Source organism: Ascidiella aspersa, chromosome 4 (assembly GCF_963924565.1).
Source record: "Ascidiella aspersa chromosome 4, kaAscAspe10.2, whole genome shotgun sequence".
Classification (NCBI taxonomy): Eukaryota; Metazoa; Chordata; class Ascidiacea; order Phlebobranchia; family Ascidiidae; genus Ascidiella; species Ascidiella aspersa.
The window spans coordinates 25,311,341-25,336,958 of record NC_139450.1 but is presented as its reverse complement, the minus strand read 5'-3'; the positions used below and the strand labels follow the sequence as shown (position 1 = coordinate 25,336,958).

Genomic DNA, 25,618 nt, shown 5'->3' with positions numbered 1-25,618 from the left:
TGGTTGATTTTTTGAGTTGCTATTACTTTTTGAGTGACTTGGTAAAGGCCAAATAGCGTAATGTTCGTTTAACAACTGTAATCACTTATTACGACCCGCGTGGCGTAAACGTTATTTGATTCTTGTTTTTCTCCAAAAATGGAGTCGCAAAAACGGGATAAGCGGCAAGATTAACGCACAGGAATAGAGATTCTTTGTTTCTCGCCTGAGATTACCGATTTCTAGTGATGCGTCTCTTTTATTTAAAAAGTTGAGTTTACAACTCAAAACTGCTTCGAGGTAAAAGACAAAAAACGTGCCTTTATTAGTGAGCTAGGTCAGTGTGAACTTTGACCTTCATAATTTTCTTCAAACGATTTGAATGCGACTTGTTTATTTTCTAAATCACACGATTTACTACATTACAAAATAGCTTGATAATAAATTGCAAAGCCAAAAAGGCCGAGTAGATCGACATCATCTTAATCGATACGATCTTGTATCATCTTTAGTTAACATTAACTTAGCGAAACGTTTTAATCAAGATGATGTCGACCTACTCGGCCTTTTTGGCTTTGCAATTTATCATCACGCTACATTACAGACCCGTGCATAATGTACATTACACACAAAAGCTTCTTCCCAAATACCCGTCCAGCCCAAAAGCCTACACGACCCGCTCTCCCACAGGTTACAAACGACGGGACGCCGAATCGCGAGTTCTACATCGGGATCAGCGTTCGTCGGGGCTGGGGTCGCTACTTGCACACCCACATCGTCACCGTGGCGCCCCGTTTCCTGCTTCTAAACCGCACCAAAGCACGCCGACTCAGCTTCGCCCAGCGCCACACCATCTCCTACTCGGCCGACAGCGCCGGCACCAACTTCCATCTCACCATCGTGCCAGGTGCGGCCTTAAACGTATAGTGCAGGGGTTCTTAAACTATTTTTACCGCGGACACCTAAATGTTTTTTTTGCTCCGCATGGACCAAAGTCGGTAAAAAAATTTTATAGATGACGTCATGAATTTACGTCACAATACAAACAGAATTTAAAAACGCTGTTTTCGGTCCGAAAAATGTGAAAGTGAAATGGTGTCTAAACTACATTCAGTGCAAAAACGTTTTATTTTTGATTAAATTCTTTTCTTTGAAAATTTGATACTTTTTAAATATATACTAATACTTTAATTAGACCTTCATCGACCTCCTAAAACTAGTTCATGTACCCCATGGGGTCTGTGGACCCCTGTTAAAACATCCCTGGTATAGTGTTTGCTATTTGCAGCCTGCATACATTGCTTCCTGTCAGTTTGATAGACACTTGTGTGCGACAGACTATTTTCGTTTATTTTTTGGTTGGTTTAGAAGAAAAGCTGGCTGCTGTCGCTTTTAATTTGAGATTCTCTTTTATGCTGGCCTGGTTAAGCTCATTTTTTATACAGTTTATTTCATTTTGGGTTTAATCTATTTAAAGAAAATAAACTAAATAATGAAAAAAGGGCTCGATTACAAGACAAGACTGTGTGAATATAATAATTCGTTTTTTCCATTTATTTTTTATATAACTTTTCTAAAGCACGTTTTTATGGCATTTCTTTAGGTTTTTTCTTTTCTATGTATTCTATACTTCTAAAGCACTTTCTATCCGCTTAATCCACACAGTTCTCCGGTCTATTTGTTTGTAACTTTTCGACTTTTTACTTTTTACTTTATTGGCCTGTCGACTTTCGAATATAACTGTTTTGTTTAACTCTCGCCCATCCAGGTTCGAGTGTGGTGTTCCACTGGCCGCGGGTCGACTTGGACACGTTGCTTTGCGTGCGACTCGCAGACGAACCTGCCTGCCACTGGTCGGGAGGTTTCTTCATCGATCGAACCGACGCCTTTCACGTGGCTCTACGACTGGCCGGCGCCGGCAGAGAACTTATCCGTGGGTAGCAAGCGTATGAAGACAAATACAGAAATAATCAGAGTTTTTTTTTCGAATTATAGAATATGTCTGAATCCCAATGGTGACAAACGAATCTGGATGCACAATAATGATAAAGATTAAACTAAGTACAGAACTTAGTAAACCGATTCTTTTTTTTTTGATTTGCGTACTTCGACTTATATTGTGCTATATTTTAGATACTGATAATGCTTTTAATAGCGAAATATATTTATCATATTATAACATCCAAACAAACTGATTTTCGATTTAAGTTCTGTACTTAGTTTTATATTTAAATACAGAAATACGAATTTGTTGTTTATGCTGTCCTTTCGAATCGATTCCAACTGTTTCAATTTTGAGCGATCTTACATCTCTATTATAATTGGTTACGTGGAACGCTTTGCGGATTCATAACTTTAATAAAAGACTGTCTTAAAAAATTAATGAACTGTTTCGAGATTTCAGCTCAGCTCTAAATAACTGTGTGACCCAAAGATTTTTTTTCCTGCTTGTTTTAAAGAAATCTCAAATCTTTCTACTATTTATGTCGAAATGGGCTAAGCGTACGACATTAAGGATAAAATTTAGTATGTTTGGGATGATTTTTATTAAACAATTAAACAAAATTACGACATATTAAGTCCTCTATTTGGGCTTATATCTAGTCCCTATAATCTTGTTGCTTTTCTGAACAGACGAATCTGTTCACCCGCTTGCACCGCATTGCATTTTCCTGAGCGTCGAGGTGACCCTGGTGAACGCCACCTACCACATTTCGCTTGGCGACGCCGACCCTTCTCTCGTGCCTCCGCCGCTCCGGATCGACAACGTTTCGTCGGCTCCTGTCATCTTTAAACAGGTTTATGATTTTTCATGTTGTTCTGTGCGTTTTTTTGTAGAATCAATCTGCTGTTAATGGTATAAACTTTTTATCGATCACAATTTCGAATTGTTTATTTAGCACCAATAGTTGTTTTGTTGCAGTTGTCAGTGTCGATTTTTTAAGTAAAGTGACGTCCAAATTTCAAATTTATTAGAAACCAACATGCACAGTGTGTCGCGAAAGTCAGTTTTTTTTCTTAAAGCGCAAACTTAAGTAAAAGTAAAAAAAAATAATCTGCAGTTTTTGTTTGCACGATATTACATTTTAATTATAGATAATAGTTAAATCGACAGTTCTGAAATCGATTCAGCCAATTTCTATTACTCAAGTAGCGGATAGTGCTTCTTTAAGCGGTTATTTTATATAAAAGCCTGTAACTATTGCTGCATAGGTCGGTGCTGACGAGAGCTACAACACTGAAGTACCTGCCGAGAGCCAGCTTGCTTATGCTTGCGACGAACCGTCTTATCCCTATAACCTGCAGTGCAGCGTTAAAGGTAACTTTGATGGTTTTGTGCCAACCCTTAAAAGGTGGTGGACCTTTGCTTGTATGTTTAGTTGAATCTTCAACCTTTACATGTTTTACTAGAAAATGTATCCAACATAAGCTTAAATTTGTCCAACGAAAAAAATATTTAAAAAAAAAGACAAACAAACGAAAACTATATTACAACATTATCACATATAAGCACTTTTTATTGTTTATTTTACTACACACCAAAACGCCGTTATTTTTCTTTCCGCCATTTAGGTAGTTCGCAACAAGCCACGTTGGATATGAGCAACATTGGAGTCGAAAAACAGCTCTATTACGAGAACTTCATTTACATCACCGTGGGTCTGTCACCCCAACAAACCTTCTACTCCGGTTAGTAACGAGCATGGCCTGCTTTGTTTTGTTTAACAATGCCATTTATAAGGACGCACGTGTTTGTTAGATTAACTATGGGCTTATAAATCAGCAATAACAGTTCATGTAAAAACCCGTGATAGCGTAACACTCGATCAATTAGGTTCAGGGTGTTCACCATTTCTAAAAGTCACAGAACATTTTTAAACCTGCCAGAGGGTCAAGTAGTTTATTCCACTTGTACTTTTACATATTTCAACAAAGTGGCCTTGTAAATGCAAACATTTAAACTAGACTTTGCCAACTAAAGAAATTTTGAATTTAGTTGGGAATTAAGATACTTGTCTCACTATAAACAGGTTAGTTTAGGCAACAATTTTGTAAATTCAAGAATGTAAAATAGTATTTTGGTTTTCACCAGGTCCAAAACAGTTAAACTTAATACAATAGATATTTATTTAATTAAATAAATCTTACCACTAAGAGCTTCGCGGCCAACTTGTTATGAACCAATAAATTAGACGGTTTTGGTTTTCTATATGTTTAAGACTGTCGAGCTCAGGGAGCCACTTTGGTTTTTAAAGGGTGCCACTTGGCAACCCTTTTGTCATACGTTAAAACAAACTTAACTTCAGGACATTAGCTCATTCAAATTTAGTAACAAGTCTTGGATTTTGGCGCAGGTGTGTCTATTGCAGTTTTACATACATATATATATATTTTTTTTCCTGTAGGTACATTGAAGTAATAAACAAAAAGGTAGAATACTCGGTGTTTTTTGCTGGCGAGGGATTGACAGTGTTTACCCTTGTACGGGATTTATTTAATCATATAAATCTTACCTTTAAGAACTTCGCGGCCAACGTGTTAAGAGGCACGTAATTAGACGATCAGGGTTTTGGTTTTCTATTTGTTTAAAACTGTCTAGTAGGGTTGTTCAAAGAACACTTTTTTATCTAATTTTAGTGGGTACCCCCTGGAATTCTTAGGTTGCGTCTAAAAACCCTACAAACCAAATCTAAGCACATTTGGTTCAGTATTAACCGTCCATTTAAAAATTCAGATTTTGGTTAAAATCTTTGAAAAAAAAATTTATCCTACACCTGAAATCGTTTTTTTTTTTGGATTAGCGATAAATAAATCAGTGTACAGTTTAAAAGTTAGTGGTCATGGTTTGACTGTCAAATTTCAACTGCGTTTTTTATACGAAAAATAGCTTTCCGGCATGTTTTCATAAACTTTAAATGAGTAATCGTTACAATTGAATGATAACTAAATGCACTAAAGTAGACAGTATCTTTAGCTCTAAGACGTGCCTCGTTTTTTCGGACAGCCGCCCAGCATGACTGCGGCTCGATCCTGGTGCTGGATGTTCAAGGCGGATCAAGGTTCGCGTCCTCCTCATCCTACTCAACTCACGTGATTAGCCTCCAGCCGCTCCGCACCGGGAAGAGATCGCAGCTTTGGAGGATGACCAGCGAAGGGCGCATCTTTCACGTTGGATCGGCCCCTCCCGATAAGGACACAGAGTAGGTCTATTCCGCTAATGTTGTTAGAAAGGCTTTCGATAAAAGAATCTAGTTTGTACGTGAATCATTGGTTTGTTGAGTAAGTGTGCAACTTTATGGTTAACATAATAAACCTGTCAAACCTGCGAACAATCCTCACATTGAAAATGATACAAATCTCCTTAGCTTTTCCATTATGCCTTAAATTTTATACTTCAACTCGAAAGCAAAGCCTTTTTAAAAAAAATCTCATGTGATACCGAAACTTTATTTGTTAAACTCATAATGGCTTAGTCAGGTGCATTCATAACTCAATTTCAATCTATAAATACAATGTAGTAAGACAAATATTCATGTTCTATACTTTAAATTAAACGAAACCAAAGAATACTTGCACGATCAATTTAATTTTTATCAAAGTCTGTTGAAAACGTACTTCAGCATGGGCTTTGATATTCTTACTACGTCTTTCTACAACCTCCAACCAGTATGCTCCAAAATTATTCTTATAACACATACACTGAACAGCCATAGTTTAAAGGTAATGTTAGACTTAAATTCCTTCGATTAGGAGCAGTCGATTATTATTTTCCAGTTCGCGTTCGCGCAACGTCGGATTAGTGCTGGACATTTGCGAAATGGCCGTCACGGTGGCGAGGAGCCTTGACGAGGGGATTCCCCTCGCGCTGAAGCAGACCGACGAAAGACGAAGGTCGACGCAGACCTGGTCGTTTTGCGACGACGGACGGCTTCAGTGCAAGCACGGCAACCTCTGTGTACGGGTAAGAGCTTGAAAAATTGAGATTACTTCATGCCTTGTTTGTAATAGGGGTTGCCAGATGTTTGAGATTGTTCATTCCGATATCCAAAATTCTTTATAAAAAGTATCCCCATTTGACCAGATACGAAATTACTTCATACTTACCATTGTCCCAAAAGCAAAATTGATGAAATTGAAGTGGTAATGATTTTCAAGGTATTTGGCCGAAATTTGCTTTAGAGTTAGGAAGTTTAATGTAAAGTTTTCTCAGAAATGTACCTTTTAAAGAGAAAAACTTCACATTACATCGCCGAACATGGCTATTGTGCACAAATCAATTTGTTATCGGATCGGTATCCATACCCATTACCCAATGTTGTAAACAAGTTATTGTGAAATGACTTAAGTTGAGTCATAATTATAGCGAGTCAATTCCAAGTAAAGTCCTCGTTATAAATATTAAACGTTAAACTACTAAAATTGGTAAACTAGCTCGATTATGGGGAATAACTCGACTTAAAAATTTTCAAAACACAACGAAAACAAGCAAATTGTTTATGTAAATGAATTAAGATATTTAACCCAATGCTTAATACAATCACTTAATTTTAACACAAGTCATTTGTCTAAAAGACTTAAGTCAAGTCAACACTGCCGATAGTATCGGACGAGAACCGATTCTACCACTAAGCATCGGGTATCGGATCCGGTCCGATATTATCGGACCTCCCTATTTGTATGGTAACCTTTTCAAGCTAATAAGAGTTAACATGAGTATGTGTTTGACGGATCGAATTTTAAGCTCGGTTTTAGCAATTTCTGTACCTATTGTCTTGACAATGGTTCGTAACTGTTTTGGCTTGCAGCACCCTACAAAAACATGTGTGAGGTGCGTCGGCACCCGTACTCGCATTTTCGCGAAATAGTTAACTAGAATGTCAGAAGACTAACTAAAGCTAAGCTATTAATGAAATGTAAACACTAAACATCGTTCATCAACTATAAACAATCTTTAGAAACTTATGAAATGAGCAAAAATTGCAATTAAAAATAACCCAAAATCACTTTTAGAACCATTGAGCATTCGAAACGGCGCACAGGTTGGGATCACCTATAATTAAAAGAGTTAACTTAAAACAAATATTTATTCAATGATAAAAGTACGCTTTCGGTGTACTAATTAAAAGAAGCATATCAGACTTTGGTACACTATGCACAGACCTGTAACGTAGCTTGGAAATGAATTGCAAAGCCCGAAACGTCGTTAATGACATTTAACTGAAGATGATACAAGCACGTATTTAAACGTCTTAGTCAAGATGATGTCGATCTACTCGACCTTTTTTGGCTTTGCAATTCATTATCAAACTCCATTGCACTTATCGATATTTCAAGTAAAGCTTGTGACCCATTACATCCTCGACGTTCGAAGTCTTTCTTCCTAGGCAAGCGACTTGACTGTGGGAAGCTTAGCTGTGCTGGCCACTTTCGATCGGCGTCGTGTGCCGCTCCCGCGTGAGCTCTGCTCCCGGAGGAAGATGATCTCGGGAAGTGGATGCCTCTCCCTCAAGGTGGTGCGCGACGGACCCACCCGGGTGCTCCGGATAGTCGACATCAGGCAAGAGAAAAAACTAGAAAACGACAGTTGTTTTCGCGCGTCTAAATTTTTCGCAGACTGTTTTGAATACACTGTCTGGTATTTTAGTTTCTTTTGCGTTATTCTTTTTTCTCTGGCTTTTAATTTTTTTAAGAACGGAAAATCCTCACTAGGGGGAAATTTCCAGGGGGGAAATGGTATTTGTGTGAGAAGGCGCAATTGGGTGAATTGTTTAAAGTCAAAGTCATTTTTTGTATTATTGGTGCAAACAATCTTTTTCTTTTCTGTTAAATATTTTACAAGGGCCAGCGCCCCTTTTCTCTGAGTTTCATGCACATATCGTTTCGCTTGACCGATGCCTGAAATAAGGCTAAATTCAAAGCATGGTTAAAAGAATGAGAAAAGGTAGTGGGGTGGTCCAAAGTCAATTTTAAGCCACCTACGACTTGTTTCGAAAAAGGTTGCCGAGCATTGTTTTAAACTAAAATAATTATTAAATTAACCAAATAAAGGCTTATTTTATTAAGGGGTAAAAGGTGTAAAATAGAACAATTCGCGAAATACATATGTGCAAGTTATAAAGAGAGCCAACATAAAAATCTAAAAAAGTGCAGGTGTTTTTCGCTGGCAAAGCAAAACTCATGACTAAAGTGTACAGTTCCTCATTTTACGTCACAATGCGCTACGTGAGGTCATATTATTTCCGTTATGACATATTTGCAGGCGCTGTTTTTGTAAGGGGAGATTTTATTTTAATAGCACTTAAAGTGGTCCACTGGCTGAAAAAGACAACCTTTGTTATAGTATATGCATAATGCAACTCAGACCCCATTCCTAACCCGGCCCTTCAAGACACTTTTTACTCAAATACGGTTCCCTGTAAAAAATTGCCCACCACTGCTCTTAAAGAAGTATACCTTTCACGTGATCGACACTTCCAAGGTGCCATAGTTGGCTTATTATTGCATTCACATAAACCGCAACCTTTAAACACTTCAGGCAAAAGCGCGCCGGCATCTTCGCCATGAACTCCGACTGGACGATTCTCGAATCCGACAAGCTGCTCGTCGACGAAGGACCGGGCGGAAGTGACGTCATGGGCGCCGGTGGGAGGCAGCAGAGCGCGCTGAGGTTGACGGCGTCGGTGAGCATGCCCCATGGGGTGGGGATTTCCCTGGTAAGCAACGCGCCTGAGGAGCTACTTTACCTGACGATGAACGGGGTTCAGATGGACGTGTCGGTGGTTCCCGGTGAACAGACCTTCTCGCTGAAGGTTAAGAAGCTGCAGGTGAGCATGTTTGTTGTGCTTTTATAACCAGTTTTTCAGCACAGTGGAGAAAAAATGCGCCGGCTTTAGGTTTACAATCTTTATATGCTATTTTATGCCAATTGTTTAATGGTAAATGTCATGGAGTTCGACCATCGTATCAATTTTGTACCTGTATTTCGTTGTCGCACTCTATGAGTCTACTGCCCTGCAGTATGCACGCGTTGCTCGCGTTGGTATTTCGCTAGCGTCCCTACAACGGCGAATTGCATTTGTTTGCAAACTGCTATATTGCAATATTTGGGTTATGTGGTCGTTAAGTGGACAAATGGTTTGAAATTAAACGTACATTTTTCTGACTTCGGAAAAATAAATCCTTCGGGTATCAACGAACATCTCTACTTTGGCCCTTTAAAAAAAAACACCCGCAAAAAGGTGTCAAAGACTTAAGTCTCGGTCACAATGTATGCCATGTTATTTGCTTCCCTACATACATACAATACGTGTGGCGTATAGTTTTAAATACAACGACCAATTCAATTCGCTTGCAAGAAACTCCTACTGGTCTAGATCGACAACCAGTTGTTGGACGGCCAGATCCCGGTGATGTTGTGTCCTCGAGCATCCACTTACTCTTCCACTTCATCATCTTCATCGAAAAATCCCGGGAGCTCTTCCACAGATCCTCTCATCTCCGTCCACGCTGTGAGACAGCCTTCCTCCAGTCGACTGTAAGTCTGTTTTGTCATTGTGATTTTGACTACACCGGTTGAGAGAATGGTCTTTAACTCTATTCCTTTCTGCCTTCACGGTATAATATGCATTAGACTCGTGCTTTCACTGCCACTTTGTAAGTGAATAAAGATCAATTATTCGATTTGCGCAAAATGCTACCTACTTCATTATGGAATCCAATTTGAACCACAAAGGTTAAAAAAGATCTAAAACAACGTAATTCGAATACTTCTGTACTTTTTATGGGCATTGGTGTTCATTCTACGTCTCTCTTGTCAACTGCGGTCTTTATTATGCTCCAAAACAGATTATATCCTTGAGCGAAATCGAAAACTTATTTGTAGGCTTTTGTCGTAATGTTATGGATGTATGGCAATGTCATATAAAAGCCAGTGTACTGCGTGACAAAAGTAAGTCAGACAACCAAGACCTATAGAATCCCATTTTAATGCCCATATTTTTTCGAACATTTGTAACTGGCTTAAGCACAAGACACTCGAATGTTGTTTTAATTTTGTTATAATTGGTCAATTTTTATTGTTAAAAAAGTAAATGTATGTTGTGTGTAGGAAGTTATTTTCCGTATCTTACCACACTGCCTGGCCAACCTGACGTCATTATACACGTGAACGTTGTCCAAAGACGGTGTGCACTGACTTCTCAATAATTCTAAAACGTTAGTTTTAATTTTGATAACACATCCTAAAAAGTCATAGAGCTGAAAACGGGTAACGCCCGCCGTATTTACCCAAAAGGAGTAATTGACAACCCACTTCGTTGCCCAACTTGATGTCACTATACACGCGACCGGTGTCCAACGACGGTTTACACGGAAGTGTCAATATTTCTAAAACGTTAATTTTAATATATTTGACAACACATCCAAAAAAGTCATATAGAGACGAAAATGGTTACTGCCCGCCGTATTTAACCAACTTTATAAAGAGCAATTGACATGAAATCTGTGCCAGGTATCAAATTTTCAAGTCTTTGGCGGTCGACGTCGGGCGCCTCTCAATACAAATCGAGGAACGCTTTCTTCTCAAACTTCTACATTTCGTCGGTTACGGTCCGTCAGCTTCTGCCCGTGATACCGAAGTGCTGGATGAGGCAAAGGTGAGTGATCGATATTTGGCTAGAGCAGGGCCATTCATCAAGATATTATTATTTTTAGGCGATTTCGTGATTTTTTTATTGTTGTTCTTCAATGAAGTTTTTTTATGATTGTCACGTTTAGACACACATATCATCATCAGTTAATGTGGTTGAAATTTATCCAATAGGGTTGTTCAAAAAAACACTTTTTTGTCAAATTTCAGTGGGGACCCCTGGAACTGTTGGGTTGCGTCTAAAAAACCCACAAACCAAATCTGAGAACGTTTGGTTCAGTATTGACCGTGCTACGTCAATTTGAAAATTCAGATTTGGGCTAAAATTTTGAAAAAAAATAAATTGTCCCCCCGCCCTAAAAAATTTTTGCTTTGCAATTGAATAGCCATAAATAAACCTGTTTTGCAATAAAAAAGTGAGTAGTCATGGTACAAATGTCACATTTCAACAACATTTGTTAGGCTGTTATGTATGAAAAATGGCTTAAAATTTTAAAATGAAGTAGATGCAGCAAACATGACATCAAATTAATAAAATAGTGCATTTAGTCTTCACACAATTATATCAATAACTTATCTAAAGTTCAAAAAATGTGCTAAAAAGCCATTTTTCGTACAAAACAGCCTAACAAATGTTGTTGAAATGTGACATTTGTACAATGACTCTCTCTAAGCCTGCATAGCTCAGTTGGTAGAGCGACGGTCCCGGCTTGACCGGAGGTCGTGAGTTCGAACCTCACTGCAGGCCAGTTGTTTTTCTGGCTTGCTTTGCTTGCATGATAGATCGACAGATTCGGCGAGTCTGCGATGGCTTTTCGGTGTACTAATGATACGGAAGCCGTAATCGTTGGTCATAAAGCAACTTCCGAGGTACTAGATCACAGATGTTATTAAACACATATGTTTGTGTGTGTCTTTCATTAATTGATACGGACTGATGATCCCCCAGTGTGAAGTTGCTTGTACTAACAAAATGTGCAAGTATTGGCGCATAGCTCAGTTGGTAGAGCGACGGTCCCGGCTTGACCGGAGGTCGTGAGTTCGAACCTCACTGCAGGCCAGTTGTTTTTCTAGCTTGCTCTGCTTGCATCATAGATCGACAGATTCGGCGAGTCTGCGATGGCTTTTCGGTGTACTATGTCTACAGGACTGTCACACTATAGGATCAACGTCACATATTTCTTATACGATATAGTTAAGTTGACAGGCTAGCGTACTTTACATTTGCAATCATTTGAGTGATTAACTCTAAATCTGTTTGGCTTTGAAAGGCATATTTAGAAATCGCCACGTTTGGCATGACTAAAATACCGTTATTAATCAGATTGGCATTTAAACCAACTTAGTATCAAAATAGTGCCACTTGGTATCGGGTTTCGGTTACAAACAAATAATTGGCCCTACCTAATGGCCCCAAAAACCCACGGTGGAAAAATTGCAATTTGACCAAACTATATGAAGCCGTTTGAATCTAAATCGAGCACCGAACTGCCAAACTAAACAAATTTAAATCGCCGAGCGGTTTACGATTTACGTTCGAAATTCCAGATGGACCTGAACCGCGCAATCTGTCGAATCGGCGAGGACAGCGAGGATCGTCAAACTCGCTTCTACTTCGACACGCTGCGCCTCTCCGGCGCCCCCATGCGTCTCACGGTGATCACAGCTTCGCGTTTAGCTCCAGAGCTGAAGGCAGTAAAGCGTGCACTCCGCTTTTCGCTCGTCCAGTTCGAGAGGGCGCCGGTCGCGATTCAAGCTTACGTGAAGCGGCATCTCTTCGAGACCCTTTCCTTTATCGGGGCCGACGTTTCCAAGGTAAGTCCGCTCGCGTCGCACCAAAATAATACTTCTTTTTTTTCGACAATGTTTTTGGGTTGTAAATTTTTTTTCACTTTTGTAGACCACCCGAAACAAATTGGTTTTGTAGAACATGTACACAGCATATTTTATTGTCATTCCAATCCCCGGTCGTATAGATTACCGTTACAGAGGCTGCTGGATTTCATGTATATAAGTACTTTATAAGCAATAAATCAAATAAAAAATTACAGAAACGCAACATAGAAAGCAAGTTGTTTTATGTGCAAAAATTAAGATAACCAACCCAATTTATAGAAAATATATTTAATGAAAACACTAATTCTCAACCAAAGTGAGTCCAAGTAACGTAATTTGCCCAAAAGACTAAATATCCAAAAGACTTGGCACCTTACAGATTTTTTTAATTATTTACCCTGATGAAGTCAGTTGCCACCGCGTTTTTTTCAACTATAATATAAGTGCGACTATAGCTATTAGTTGGCCGCAAACAGCACGATTGTGTTATGCTTAAAACAAACAATAACAGCTTATGAGGTAGAAGTTTTGTGATTAAGTTCATCTTCCACTTAACTAGTAAGAGTTTGCGGCTTTAACAGTTTTTTTGTACCATGGTCCCACGCTGTATAATTGCACGTTGCTATAGTATGCAATGAACAAATGCACACACATATGTGTGTTAACAACTGTGATTTAGCCCTTCTAAAGCTACAGTGGCTTTCGGTGTACTAATTGTACTATTGATACGTCGAAATTGTTGGTCAAAAAGCAGTTTTGGGCTAGATCACAGTTGTTAACACACATATGTGTGTGCATTTGTTCATTGAATAATGTTATTGGACTGTAGTATTATGTTACGAAATCACGATGAATAAAAGTAAAGCGGCATCATGTTGCCAACGAAACTGACCCGAAAGTTAACGAATCTTTTTTTCTAGCACTTGCGCGACCAACTGAAGAGCCAGGCCGCCAAGATCCTGGGTTCGGTCGATTTTCTCGGCAACCCGATCGGCCTCCTTACCGACGTGCGAGCAGGGATGTCAGGATTGGCCCGAGGAAACGTTCACAACATGGTCAAGCACTTCACACACGGAATTTCCGATTCCACGGCTAAGGTAAGGAGCGAATCAGCGCGATGCTCTATGTTCTGTCTATCTCATTAAGCTGTGCGTTGATTTTCTGAAGGGAAATGCCGGGATTATGACCTATTTTGCTTTACGGATACGAGCACAATAACAGAGCGGTGACTGTAACTTGGCCAAAAAATAGATTCTACTTGTAACGAGTTGTATAGGTAGGGACTCCAGCCTTAAGGTCGATAAATTAACATCAACATCAAAATACAGGTCGGAATTAGGCCTAAATAGGACTTATTCCTTATAGTCGTTATACCGTGTAAATCGGAATAGTACATGCAAAATTCTAACCTCAAACCCCAGTCCTAACTTTTCACCAACTTAATTTCAACCTTAACCCAATGTATAACCCCCCCCCCCTCATTGCTCACCCTTAATCCAAAACAAACTAGGGCGCAACAACGTCAACAGCAAAATATGACCGATTCCAGACAGGCCCGCAATCGTCCCATACCCTCTCCCTACAGTTTTAGGCTTTATTTTGTCCATTAAGGCCTTATTTTCGATAAAACATATTCAGACGAATTTATACCTTATTCGTTCTTGTTATCACTGCGACTCAGCTTTAATATATTGTCGTTAAAGGTTGTGAGCACTTTGTCGGACGGCATCGGCGAGATAACGATGGACGAGGAATATGAAGACAAAAGAAGAGCGATCCAGTCCAACGCGAAGAACGCTGGTGGTCACGTGGTTGCTGGATTGCAGGTTTGAGTCATTTTCAGTTTTTACGCTACTTTGATCGATCAAATATAAAGTATAGGTTGCTTTGGTGCAATGTAACGTAAATAACTTACTAAATCTCAAAAAAGATAAGATGAACAAAAATGACTTGCATATTCTGTTCCAATCAAGCTGTCTCAGTTTTAGTTTTGTACACCGAAAGTCCCTCGTTTGCCTGATTAAGGTTGCGAATATCGGCCTGAACCATGTGTTAAACTTGTGGCCTCCGCGCCATGTGCCGCCCTTTACAATCGGCATGTGTCATATTTCCAATTTTTATGCCTGTGGTGCATATCACGTTTGGATCTTTAAAAAAGTATCCTATATTGGAGGGATTTGCTGTTTTTTACCTCCACTTAAATGTTTTTACCAAAATATATTCAAATAATTTTGCCACTTACATTTGTAACGTTTTTCTGAATCGTGGTATTTTCGGCAGTGTTTTAATCACTAAAGTCAATGATCTGACGTCAAATGACACAAATGCTTATAAGTGACTATTTTCAATTGAAACAACTGAAGTCTTTTTTCTAGAGTAATTACTTTACTTGAATCAATTTTTTTTGACAGATGACTTGACTTCGAATAACTTCATTGTGTCAAATAACTAGTGTTAAAATTAAGTTTATTCATTAATTGTTTTCAATAAAATTGGATTATTTATCTCAATTTTTGCAGGTAAATAGTTGGTTTAGATATTACTAATACACGGGCCATTTCAATAGTTTAACGCTTCATTATTTATGTCAAGGACTTTACTGAAGTTCATTTGCTCTAATAAAAAATTACTGGGACTTGTCTCGTTATTGTTGCGAAGGACTTGACTTAGACTTACGTTGTTTTTCAAATGACTTGATTAGAACGTCATTTCAAAATGACATGTTTACCACACTAATTTTCGGTGCCTAAAACTTAAATTTAGGGGGCGACCATGCCACTCGAAACTACTTGTATTTTCAATGCTACTAAAACGTCTATATGCAATAATGAATACATTGTACGCTATAAATACATTGTACGCTATAAAATCAAGTGCATACAATGAAATATAACTAAATTTAAAACGTATTCTGTTTCTTTGTTATGTTGGTGCGGCACGCTGACGTACTCAAATTGTATCATGCGGCCCTCTCAGTATATATTTTGTTCGTGTATAATTCCCAGGGCCTGATGGCTGGCATGATCGGCGGCCTGACCAGCGTCATCACTCAACCAGTTCGGGGAGCGCAAACCGACGGAGCCAGAGGTTTCATCGCCGGCATCGGGAAGGGAATTGTCGGGACTGTCACCAAACCGGTCACCGGTAAGCCATACGCAAAAAATATGTTCTTTTTGTAAATCAGTTTTTACTTTGGAACAGAATACACGTTTTTTTTTTAGTAATTTCAATAAAAATATTAAAGCAGTGGTTCTCAAACTTATTTGAGCGCGACCCAAATCTGAGTTTTATGAACATTTCACGACCCAAGCCTCAAACATCAATAAATGTATTTTTTCTGACATGCGTGAAATAGAAAAAGACACAGACAAACATATATAGTACATAGTTTTATGAAACAACGATTTATTTCAAACAAATGATTGATTGATTTTAGTGTGATTGATGAAACTGAATTTTTTCCTTCATGTCGCAACGAAAGATACAAACCTATAGCTCAAACTAAAACGTACGAGTTTATTCTCATGACCTCAAGTAGCGAATAATATTACACAATATTCTCAATTCTAATCCCAAGTTTATCAGTGACTAAGACAGCACTATAAAAAGATGACCTCAAGTAAGTTTTAACAAAATTCTGAGGTATATGTGTGTGATACGAGCTAGCAGAATAATCTTCTAAAAAATTATACAAAGTAATGAAGTAACTACCGCTTAAACCAGTCTTATCAACTACTGTAGTTGGTTATGGCTATCATGTAGCTGGCTGCTATCAAAAGTTCAGAAAACCACTTATGATGCAATAATCCAGGTTACTGAGTTGAAGCCACGTGCAATGCCTATGATGCAATAATTCCGTCATGATTCAATTGAAAATATTTAAAAAATGAAATTAAAAAACTTCGTTTGCGCAGGATTGATTCACCATAGAGGGACCCATTTTTTGACCCTGCCCATACTTTGAGAACCACTGTATTAAAGCCATAATATTCGATAAAATCGACATTTCGCAATTTACACGTTTCAGCAATACCTCATCGATACAACCTCGGTACCTTTATATCTTTTTATACCTAGCGGTACGCACTGACACTGATAATGGCATGATGTATTGCTGAAACATCTGTAAACTGTAGAATGTCGATTTTTATCGAATATTATGGCTTTGATAATTTTATTAAAATTACTTTTCGCTCGTTTTAACACCATAACGGTCAAAACCAAGCCTGCCAACGCATAATGGCCAAAGCGGTGGCCAACGAAGGTTATAGAAATTTTAGCACAAGTTTTTTTAACCTAAGTTGACAAAAAACAGTAAAATGCGCGTTCACCCCGTTGGTGTTGGCTCGTAATACTCATGCAATGCTTGGATCTTGCGATATGGAAAAAAATCAACAACTAGAAATGTCGGAACAGGCTTCCTCAACTAAACATCAACTAACACTTAGGCATTAACAAATTTAGAGCAAAATTCACTTTTTAGTCAAAAACGATGTGATTTATTTTCCGTTTACTTTTTCGTAGGCGTGCTAGATCTCGCTTCGGAGTCGGCTTCTGCAGTTCGGGAAATGAGTCTTTCCAGTGACCAGGTTTTCAAGAGGACTCGTCTGATAAGATGCTGCCACACCTTTCAGGTAATCTAATCCGATTTTAATCTGTGTGGTTTACAATTTTTTTTTTCGATATCCTCTTTCGTAATATTTTGTTGGGCGACAAATTTGTTTTGCACCTCTTTGTCTGTTTTACCTATTCTAGAGTCGAGAATAAAACGACTTACTGTGCAATATTCTCTATCCGCTATTTAAATTCTCCTATTTTTTAGGGTTGCCTGCAATGCTACTCAAAATCACAGGCAGAAGGTCAGCAGTTTCTTTATCAACTCAACCGGAACGATTTCACCGAACACTTTTACAGCCTTAACAAACTGAGCTTCGACATACACGAAAATATGCTGGTAATTATTATGCGATTTTTTTTCTACATTTAACTGAATAAAGGATTTTTTTACTATATGTGTACTCTTCATTTCGTTGTAGTTATCGCCTTAACATGGTTATGATTTTTAACAATATTTCAAAAACTTGTTTTACTAGGCCTTGGTTAAGTTATTGCGAAGTTGATTGCTACCATAGGTTCGGGCGATCCATGTTGTTAGCCTTAGGATAAAGCTTGTGACACATAAAAAATGTGATATGTTAGTTAGGGCAGTAAACATCGTCGAAATATAGCCAAACCGATTTACTGACAAATATGCAAAACAATTTTAATGTAAAAATAATAGATTTTTTAATAGTCATATAGCTTAATATTTGAGATAAATAGAATATCAAATATTTTAGTTATTTAACTGTTCTGCCAAAAGAATGAACCCGAAAGAACTAGGCCCGCGGTAGCAGATTATTGACCCCAATGATAATGTAATAATCTTGCGTTATTAATGTCCATTTCTAAAAAGGTCCTGATCACCAGCAGCAAGGTTTACTTCGTGCACGACAGCGACCCAGACCCCGAGCATATATTCCTGGAGGTCGACTACTCCAACCTGGTTGGTGTGAGGGTGGTAGCCCTTGCCGACCCCAACTCTTCAAGTTCTTCGTCGAGTGACGGGTCAAAAACTGTACTGGAGCTGGCCATCAAACCGGTCAGTTGATAAACTTCTTGTAGATGGTTAACCAATTTGAACAGTGTGTATCGCCCTTATTGGCATGGTGGCCCACGTTAACCCAGGTTTCTTACAACCCACAGCAACGCTTGCCTAAACGAAAAATCAACCCAAATAACGTACGCAATTAAAACTGGTACATCTTCACTCATAGACGCCGACTTTTGTTTTACACAGGGGTGCTTAACATTTTTCACTAAGTATAAAGGCACAAAAACCCACCGATATGGTGATTATTTGAGGAGTAAATTACATTTACCGTATAGTATTTAATACTTGAAATGTGGCCAACTGTATAAATTGCCGCCAATCTGTGAGAAAAGGCGTCGAGCGATTATTGATATTAAGCAAGAAAAAAATTATTGCGAAGAAAAATCATCAGCGAGCCACTGTACCATGTAAAAGCTATTTGTAAATTTTGAACGACGGCACGCAAATAATACAGTATAGCTTCTGATGGCTGATGAATGTATAAGAGTGGTACTAAAGTCAAAATGTCCTGCTAGTCACGGGAAATAATGCTTTTTGTATGTTACGCGGAAATAGGGCACTGATTTACAGATTGCATTACGGTGGTTGGTCTGTAGCTTCGACTTTACATCAATATTCGCCTGCACATTTGTGCAATATCTTAAGCGTGAACAATGTCAGGATCGACCTACGTCATATATAGTTCCTTTGTAAGCTGATCAAACAAAAGCTTGATAGATGTGCCTCTACGTAGGGCCTTCAACAAATCTACGTACTGGAACATTTTTATCGATGCATTCGGGTTTTTTGTCTGAATAGATGGGATTTTGAATTATAGAATTTTTATCTTTACAAATTAGATTAAAAATTAGAACTACCGTATTTTAAAAAACTGAAAAAAACACTATAATTTAAACCAGACTTACTTTTTATTATTTCACAATCAATTTAGTTTAAAAAGTTTTTTTTATGGCAAGTAGTCCTGTGCTGACATTGCTACTTTTTAGCATAACCCATGATTTTCAGACTGAAAAATTGGTCTACATGTCGTTCCCACCAAATAATAAAGACTCGCAATTTATGTTCCGACTGAGATACCAAAATGCCGTGTGACAAACCAGCATTTTTGGTAAAGCCCGAATTAGATTTGATCTAGAATTATAGCACAAAGGCCATCACCGAGTTATTAAAATCCGACATAATTTGCTCTAATATCTTTGAATTAGACAACTAGAATTATCCGGTTGTCTGCCGCTAACCATTTGGTGTCACAGCGCCATATTTAATCAACTCAAGAACACATAAAATATTCATTGACGTTGATACAAAACCGATTTCCTTTTACCTCACTATCATGGTGGCTAAGTAAATGTCAAAAAATATAAGCCTGGTGAAAAGTGGGTTGCTTTTATAGTAAATATGCAAGCGGCCCACTGTGCCCCAATTCGTATTTGAATATTCGGGCCATGGCAATTTGGAATCTCTGCCAGTTTCTCATCGATTTTTCGAAATGCTTTTTACAAAATATTTGTTTCGGTGTTTTGGAGGCAATAGGCCGTAAGATGACGTTACTAAGCTAAGGAGAAATGTTTTGCATACCAGACTGGTTGAGGACGTTTTAATCTTTGTTTATGGGATTTTGATATAAATTAATTACGCAAATCAAGCGTTGTTCTAGTTAAAATACGTTAGGCATGTAGAAAAATAATTGGTCCGAGTTGCTAGTTTAGAATGGGTCGGCTTGTTTAAAATTAACTTAACGACAGGTATAGGCCTACTTATTTTAAATTCAAATTTTGAATACTTATTTCGTTTGTTAAATATAATCCGGAACCAATGTGCTACATGTCTTACATTTTTGGACAGCAAATCTGCCTGAAGTGTGGGTAATCAGGTTGCACTATATAAAGACAAATTGTATTAAAATCTTGACGAGCTCTCGCACAACTGTGCTTCATCATGTGAAAGTAGAAAATATGAAGAGTGGTACTCGTTTTGTTTTACTCGTAACTTGTATAAATTTATTTATTTGGCTTATCATTTTTTATTGCTGAGCCCTGCATGCTTCCGTGCATTGTGGTCAGCATAACGAATCTTTTTCTTAGCACAACATTATTCCACGCTCGATCGATTTGCATGCTTGCTGAACTCGGGTTGCACATAGTTTAAATTGGTAATTATCGTGTTGTTTATACTGTGGTAGGTTGCCCACTTCATCGAGTAATGCTATTCCAGTTAAGTTTTAGCTCTCGTCAGCACTGCTTGCTTAGCACATTTGTGCGCCGTTGTGTCGGCTTGGAGTAGTGTGTCAACAAGGCGGGCGGTCACGGGTTGCTGACTTTTCTCTCTTATCGGCTGAACTGTTAAATAGCTTTCGTGGAAAACCAGTGGAACAGCTAGTCATGTCGCTAGACGGCTTTCCTTCACATCCCCATAAAATCAATGCAATTAATTGCGAAGTGCATTAAAAGTTCATCCGGTACAACAGAGTTATAGTGAGGCATTTGATAAATCGGACTATAGTTGTGCCATATTCAACTGACATGACTGTTTGTCGAGGTAAGTGAGGTCATCAGCAGTCAACTGAGCACAGATTTAAAAAAGCAAAATTGAGGTTTTCAGTTGAATTTAGAACCAGCAGGCGAGTTCACAAACTGCATTTTGATCTGTTACTTTTTAACTCCAACCCAGCTTAGTCTAGTTTGACCGCGCGCGTAATTGCTATCGATTATGGCCAAACAACGAAAAGTTCCGTTCTACACCGCAGTGAAGCACCCGGCGACGCCCGAGGGTTACTTTCTAGTGTCGTGTGCCGATCAGCAGCGTTTCGATAGCGCCGTCAACCTAAAGACCTATGATGACGACACCTTTATTGTTTCCTTCCCGAAATGCGGCACCACTTGGCTGATGAATATAATCCACCTGATGCGCACGGGAGGCGTGCCATTAGGCGAGGGCGAGCAGCTCGGTCATGTTATTCCGTTTTTGGAATTCGACGGCGCTGGGCCTATTGTGGATTTGGCGCGGCCCCGTCTTATTAAAACGCACCTGTACTACGATCTAGCTCCACAAAACCGCCAAGCCAAATACGTATACGTTGGTAAGTTCAATTACTAAATATGTTTTTACTAGTTTATATAACCTTGAACCCTCAACACGTATTTACCTTAAACCTTAAACTTAACAGTAAAATGTGAACAATTTTTTTTTATTTCATGTCGATGGTTAACTCTTTTTTAAACTATTTAAATTCAAATATGTTAGTGCAATGGTGTCATTTATGTTGTAATTTGTTCATTTATAAAATAATTAAAAAAGTTGCCAACCATTTATTGAGTTTTTCTCTTACTTTTTTCCACAGCAAGAAATCCAAAAGACTGTCTCGTTTCATTTTACTATCACACGGTCGGTTTTGACGAGTACTACAAATTCAAGGATGGCACGTTGGACGATTTTTTCGAAGTCTTCATACAGGGAGTTTGCGATTCCGGCGACTACTTTAAAATGGTTCCTGAGTGGTATGCCAAGAGCCTGCAGCAAGATAACATTCACTTCATGCTCTACGAGGACATGAAAAACGACATTCGAACGTATGAAAAATAAATTAAATAGCTTTAGCGCCCTAAGAACCATCGCACACCTTATAGTTGACTTGAACCTTTCGTATTTAAATTAATTTAGCATTAGTTAAAAAAAGGTTGGACTGCTGTATGAATTTTTTGATTTTTTAGAGAAATACTTAAAATGGCTAATTTTCTTTCACCCGAATGGAAGGCGAAATTGGAAAAAGATGACTGTGCGCTTTTGAATAAAGTCATTGAGCTCTCTTCGTTTAAAAGCATGCAAAAGGACGTCGAAAAATTTGTAAGTATCCTTTAGTGCCACTAATTTTCTGTAGTCGCATTCCTATGGACAAAATATTAGATAATGTTAAGTGTCATTATTTGACTCTTAAGTATCATTTACCGACTCGGTATTGTGGTGTTTTGACTCCACTTTAGCGAGTTCTAAATACGACAGCATTACGAGCCCAACCAACAGTGTTGGCAGACTGGGGCATTTTTTTTCCTTTTCCAATAGGTTAAGTACAGCGAACACTAAAAATCGGGGAAAACTTCCGTGTTGTGACACTGCGGACTCTATGTTTTAACCCAGCCTTTTAAGCAAATACTGATATTCCAATCTTGTTTTCTTTCCAAGGTCATTGTACTCATCAATAGGGTTGCCGAATAATATCGGATCAGCGGCGATAGCCGATACCAAGTCGTTTGTGGATTTTTTTATATAGTAATTTTGCAACTAAAAGTTGCGTAGTTCGTTGAATTTAAATTAACTTTAGTAACATTTTCGATATGTATTTAGTATGTTTTAACGATTGTAATCTTTGTCAATTTATTCTTTAAAATAAAAAAACATTTGTACCGGTTTAAACGGCCTTTGCCTAAAATATCTGTTATGGGTGTCGCAATAAAATACATGGACCGTACATCACAACCCATTACCTGTATGGGTATAACTTTTATCAGGCTTTTTTAACTCTAAACTATATCAAAACGACATCTAAATACGTTGCTGTCAAAACTGTTATAGTGGTATATCCCGCATGATATTTTTTTCTTTTTATTCAACGACCCCTTTTGGTTAACGGCAAGGTTTATGTTACAGTGCGTTGAGCAGCGACCGGACGACATACCGTTTGTGCGCAAAGGAATAATTGGCGACTGGAAAAACAAGCTGTCTCCAGAGCAGAGCGCCCGACTGGACGTCAAACTTAAAGAAGCCGGTTCCAAATATCCGGGATTTGATAAGCTGTGGAGCAAATACCAGCACTTGTTGGAGTGATTAAGAGTGGATGATTTCTGACATAAAATCACCATCTCGTTAAATTATGTTGTTTTTATCACACTAAAGGAGCATCTTATAATCCTGTTTTATATAATTTATTAGCTCATAAAGAAAGAGATTTTATGCGTTACGCGGACCCCAGTTTAAGAACCGCTATTTTGGAGTGATGGCGCACTTTAACTGTTGAAGTAGGTCCACGATCGTCGTGCTACCACGATGTGCCTACTTGCTGTGTTACGCGCTGATATTCTAAAGTAAATTACACGAATATAAATGTGTTTTTTTTCATGCATTTTTTTGTCTTTTGCTATGCCCGAGTTTCAAACAAATTATATTTTTTAGATTGTTATGGTAGAATCTATCTGTATATGTTTTTCAGTGTTTTATTTTTCGTGCGCTCTTGTTATTTTACGATTTTGTTCCATTTAGTTAAAAAAATAATATTTACAGTACATTTTGTATAAGAACATTATCGTATTCGTAACTTAAAATAAATCTTCAAAATCGTAGGTTTGTCGTTTTGAAGTCCCTCAAATCGGACTAACATGGTTTGCTTGGACCCCTTTTTCATGTATAAAGCACCAAGTTGTTTATGCAGCCAGGTGTTTTGTAGGAGGTTAATTCAAAATTTTAACTAAAACTGAGTAAACTATGAAAACAAAAACCCTCTTCGATCTCTGATTTAAACTATTTACCCATTTCTTGTCTTAAAACCATTTCTAATCTTCGAACTGCAAAACATATCAAGTTGAATTTCACAGTTTAAATGAAGTGAAAGATTATTTGTGTTTTATTGCAACTTTTGCCCAAATTAAGGTCACAAGCCCTAATAAATTTAAATGGCATTCTTCCTAGCCCAGTGCGTATTGTTTATTTCTTAAGTGTGTCTGGTATATGCGATCAGAGAGACTTAACGTAAGTGATTTATTTTGTTTTATTGTGTTCTCCAGGCACATTTTTGACTGGTTCTTTACTATACCCTTTGTTAAACACTCTAATTTTTTTTAGCTTTCAATTGTTTAAGTACATCGTGCTATATAACATAGCCACCCCTAAAAACCAGAGTTGGATCAATTACATTAATTCAGTTCAATTACAATTACTCCTTTAAATGTTGCAGTTACATTAAGAACTGCAATTAATTACATCAATTACAATTTTCGGCATTGAAACTTCAATTTTCTCAATATCAATGTATTGAGCCAAAAGTTTAGCAAATTACAACTACAATTAGAATTACACAAAATGAAAAGGCCTTAACTACATTACAATTGCAATTACAATTACAATATACAACTGGTCGAACTCTGCTAAAAACCCGTTGTTTTTTCTGTCACCTGAATTAAAAAAATTATATATTTTTGTACACAGGTGACGTCATCGGCTCCGATCTCGCGTCACAGCGGCGCCAAGCGCCCTCGCGTGGTTTGCCATTCGCGGTCGGTGGCCGAGCGGGTCTGCCAACAGATTGACTATGCAAGAACGATAGCATCCGAACACACTGAAACACTTCACTCCGACCCTGACCAGCAAGAGGCGGACGAGCGTGCATTTGACCTCGAAGTTTGAGAGGTCAAGTGAAATTCCCTCGGTACAAGTTATTCCATAAAATCGTTTCTGTTTTTGTTGACTTCGAAAAGCGAACAATAGGGTTCTAAGCATTGAACGTGTGGCAGAATCAAAGTTAGACAAGGCCGATACGCGACCAGTCGAGATATGCCATCAGGTATACCTTTGAGTGCAGTGAATAATTGTTTCATCGAAATGCGCTTATAGATGATTAACGGATAAGATAACTGATCATACCGCCAGCCCTCTGCAAAGTGTCGGAAAGTTCTTACTGACGAATTAGTTCATATGATTTGCCATTGCGATGCTGTAACTGTACCGTGTCCTAAGTATCTAAATACATGTTTGTCCTCTTTGACCCCCCATCACATAGTACTGTCGTATCGTATGGTATGTGCTTTGCTCCACTCGCTACCTTTCTGCTTGCCGTGTTTTTCAATAATTATGCAAATGTTGTTTTATTTTAATTTTTCGTGAGTTTTACGTTAATGGTTTTTGAGTATGTTAATTTATTTCCAACTGGTTACAATGTCAGGCGTAAAAGTACAAGGTGTGCCCATCGACTTATCTTGCAGCTTTTCATATTTGGTATGCGCAGCCAATGTATTTTTTGTTGCAATGATTTACATTTGTTCAGTAAATCATTAAGCTTTGCTCCTCCCTGTTGACATGGAATATTATTGCTTTCCTTGTCTCCGAAAACTGTTTTTAGATTACTAAAGGTGCAGTTAAAGACGAATGCTTGATTGCGTTGAGTTATTGGAACTTGATAACGTTTAATTAAGACGTTTATGTACAATGCTTGTTGCAAATTATTGTTTCAAGCAATTGAACGCCAATAACTTATTCTTCTTTACTTTTTATTCAACCTTAATTTGTTCAAATGTTCTTGAATATCAAAAAATTCAAGGTAAATAAAAAAAACTGGGCAACCTTTAACTTTCTGTGAGCAGGTTTAATCTATAGTATTACAGAAAACAATGTACGAGCATACACTTTACTACGCATCTTGTTAAACCATGCTCCACTATATAGGCCTACCTTGAACTCAATTCTTACTTACAAAAAAAAAATATGATATTCTACTTTATGTGCGACGTGCGTATTAA

At 38.1% G+C, this 25,618-nt stretch overlaps 2 protein-coding genes and 1 non-coding gene across 3 annotated transcripts in view; all 3 read left to right on the top strand.

Moving 5' to 3' along the window:
- Positions 1–25,366, top strand: part of LOC146157122 (intermembrane lipid transfer protein VPS13D-like) — an 84,199-nt gene extending 58,833 nt beyond the window's left edge. Inside the window, exons 63-81 of the mRNA XM_083388398.1 lie at positions 670–886; positions 1,748–1,912; positions 2,614–2,777; positions 3,193–3,298; positions 3,553–3,669; positions 4,985–5,180; positions 5,734–5,941; positions 7,365–7,537; positions 8,516–8,804; positions 9,354–9,514; positions 10,490–10,634; positions 12,176–12,442; positions 13,384–13,560; positions 14,167–14,289; positions 15,469–15,607; positions 16,988–17,097; positions 17,286–17,417; positions 17,919–18,104; positions 24,312–25,366. Coding sequence (XP_083244524.1) covers positions 670–886; positions 1,748–1,912; positions 2,614–2,777; positions 3,193–3,298; positions 3,553–3,669; positions 4,985–5,180; positions 5,734–5,941; positions 7,365–7,537; positions 8,516–8,804; positions 9,354–9,514; positions 10,490–10,634; positions 12,176–12,442; positions 13,384–13,560; positions 14,167–14,289; positions 15,469–15,607; positions 16,988–17,097; positions 17,286–17,417; positions 17,919–18,104; positions 24,312–24,509 — 3,273 coding nt within the window. The 3' untranslated portion in view covers positions 24,510–25,366. The remainder of the gene's footprint in view (positions 1–669; positions 887–1,747; positions 1,913–2,613; positions 2,778–3,192; positions 3,299–3,552; positions 3,670–4,984; positions 5,181–5,733; positions 5,942–7,364; positions 7,538–8,515; positions 8,805–9,353; positions 9,515–10,489; positions 10,635–12,175; positions 12,443–13,383; positions 13,561–14,166; positions 14,290–15,468; positions 15,608–16,987; positions 17,098–17,285; positions 17,418–17,918; positions 18,105–24,311) is intronic.
- Trnaa-ggc (transfer RNA alanine (anticodon GGC)) lies at positions 11,301–11,375 on the top strand. Its single transcript has one exon. It is a non-coding gene; the product is annotated as a tRNA-Ala (tRNA).
- LOC146157123 (sulfotransferase ssu-1-like) lies at positions 19,553–24,455 on the top strand. The gene is made up of 4 exons (XM_083388399.1): positions 19,553–21,195; positions 21,457–21,685; positions 21,827–21,959; positions 22,761–24,455. Exons 1-4 carry the CDS (start codon positions 20,826–20,828, stop codon positions 22,935–22,937), a joined length of 909 nt encoding a protein of 302 aa, XP_083244525.1. The 5' UTR covers positions 19,553–20,825; the 3' UTR covers positions 22,938–24,455.
- Positions 25,367–25,618: the final 252 nt, after the last annotated feature.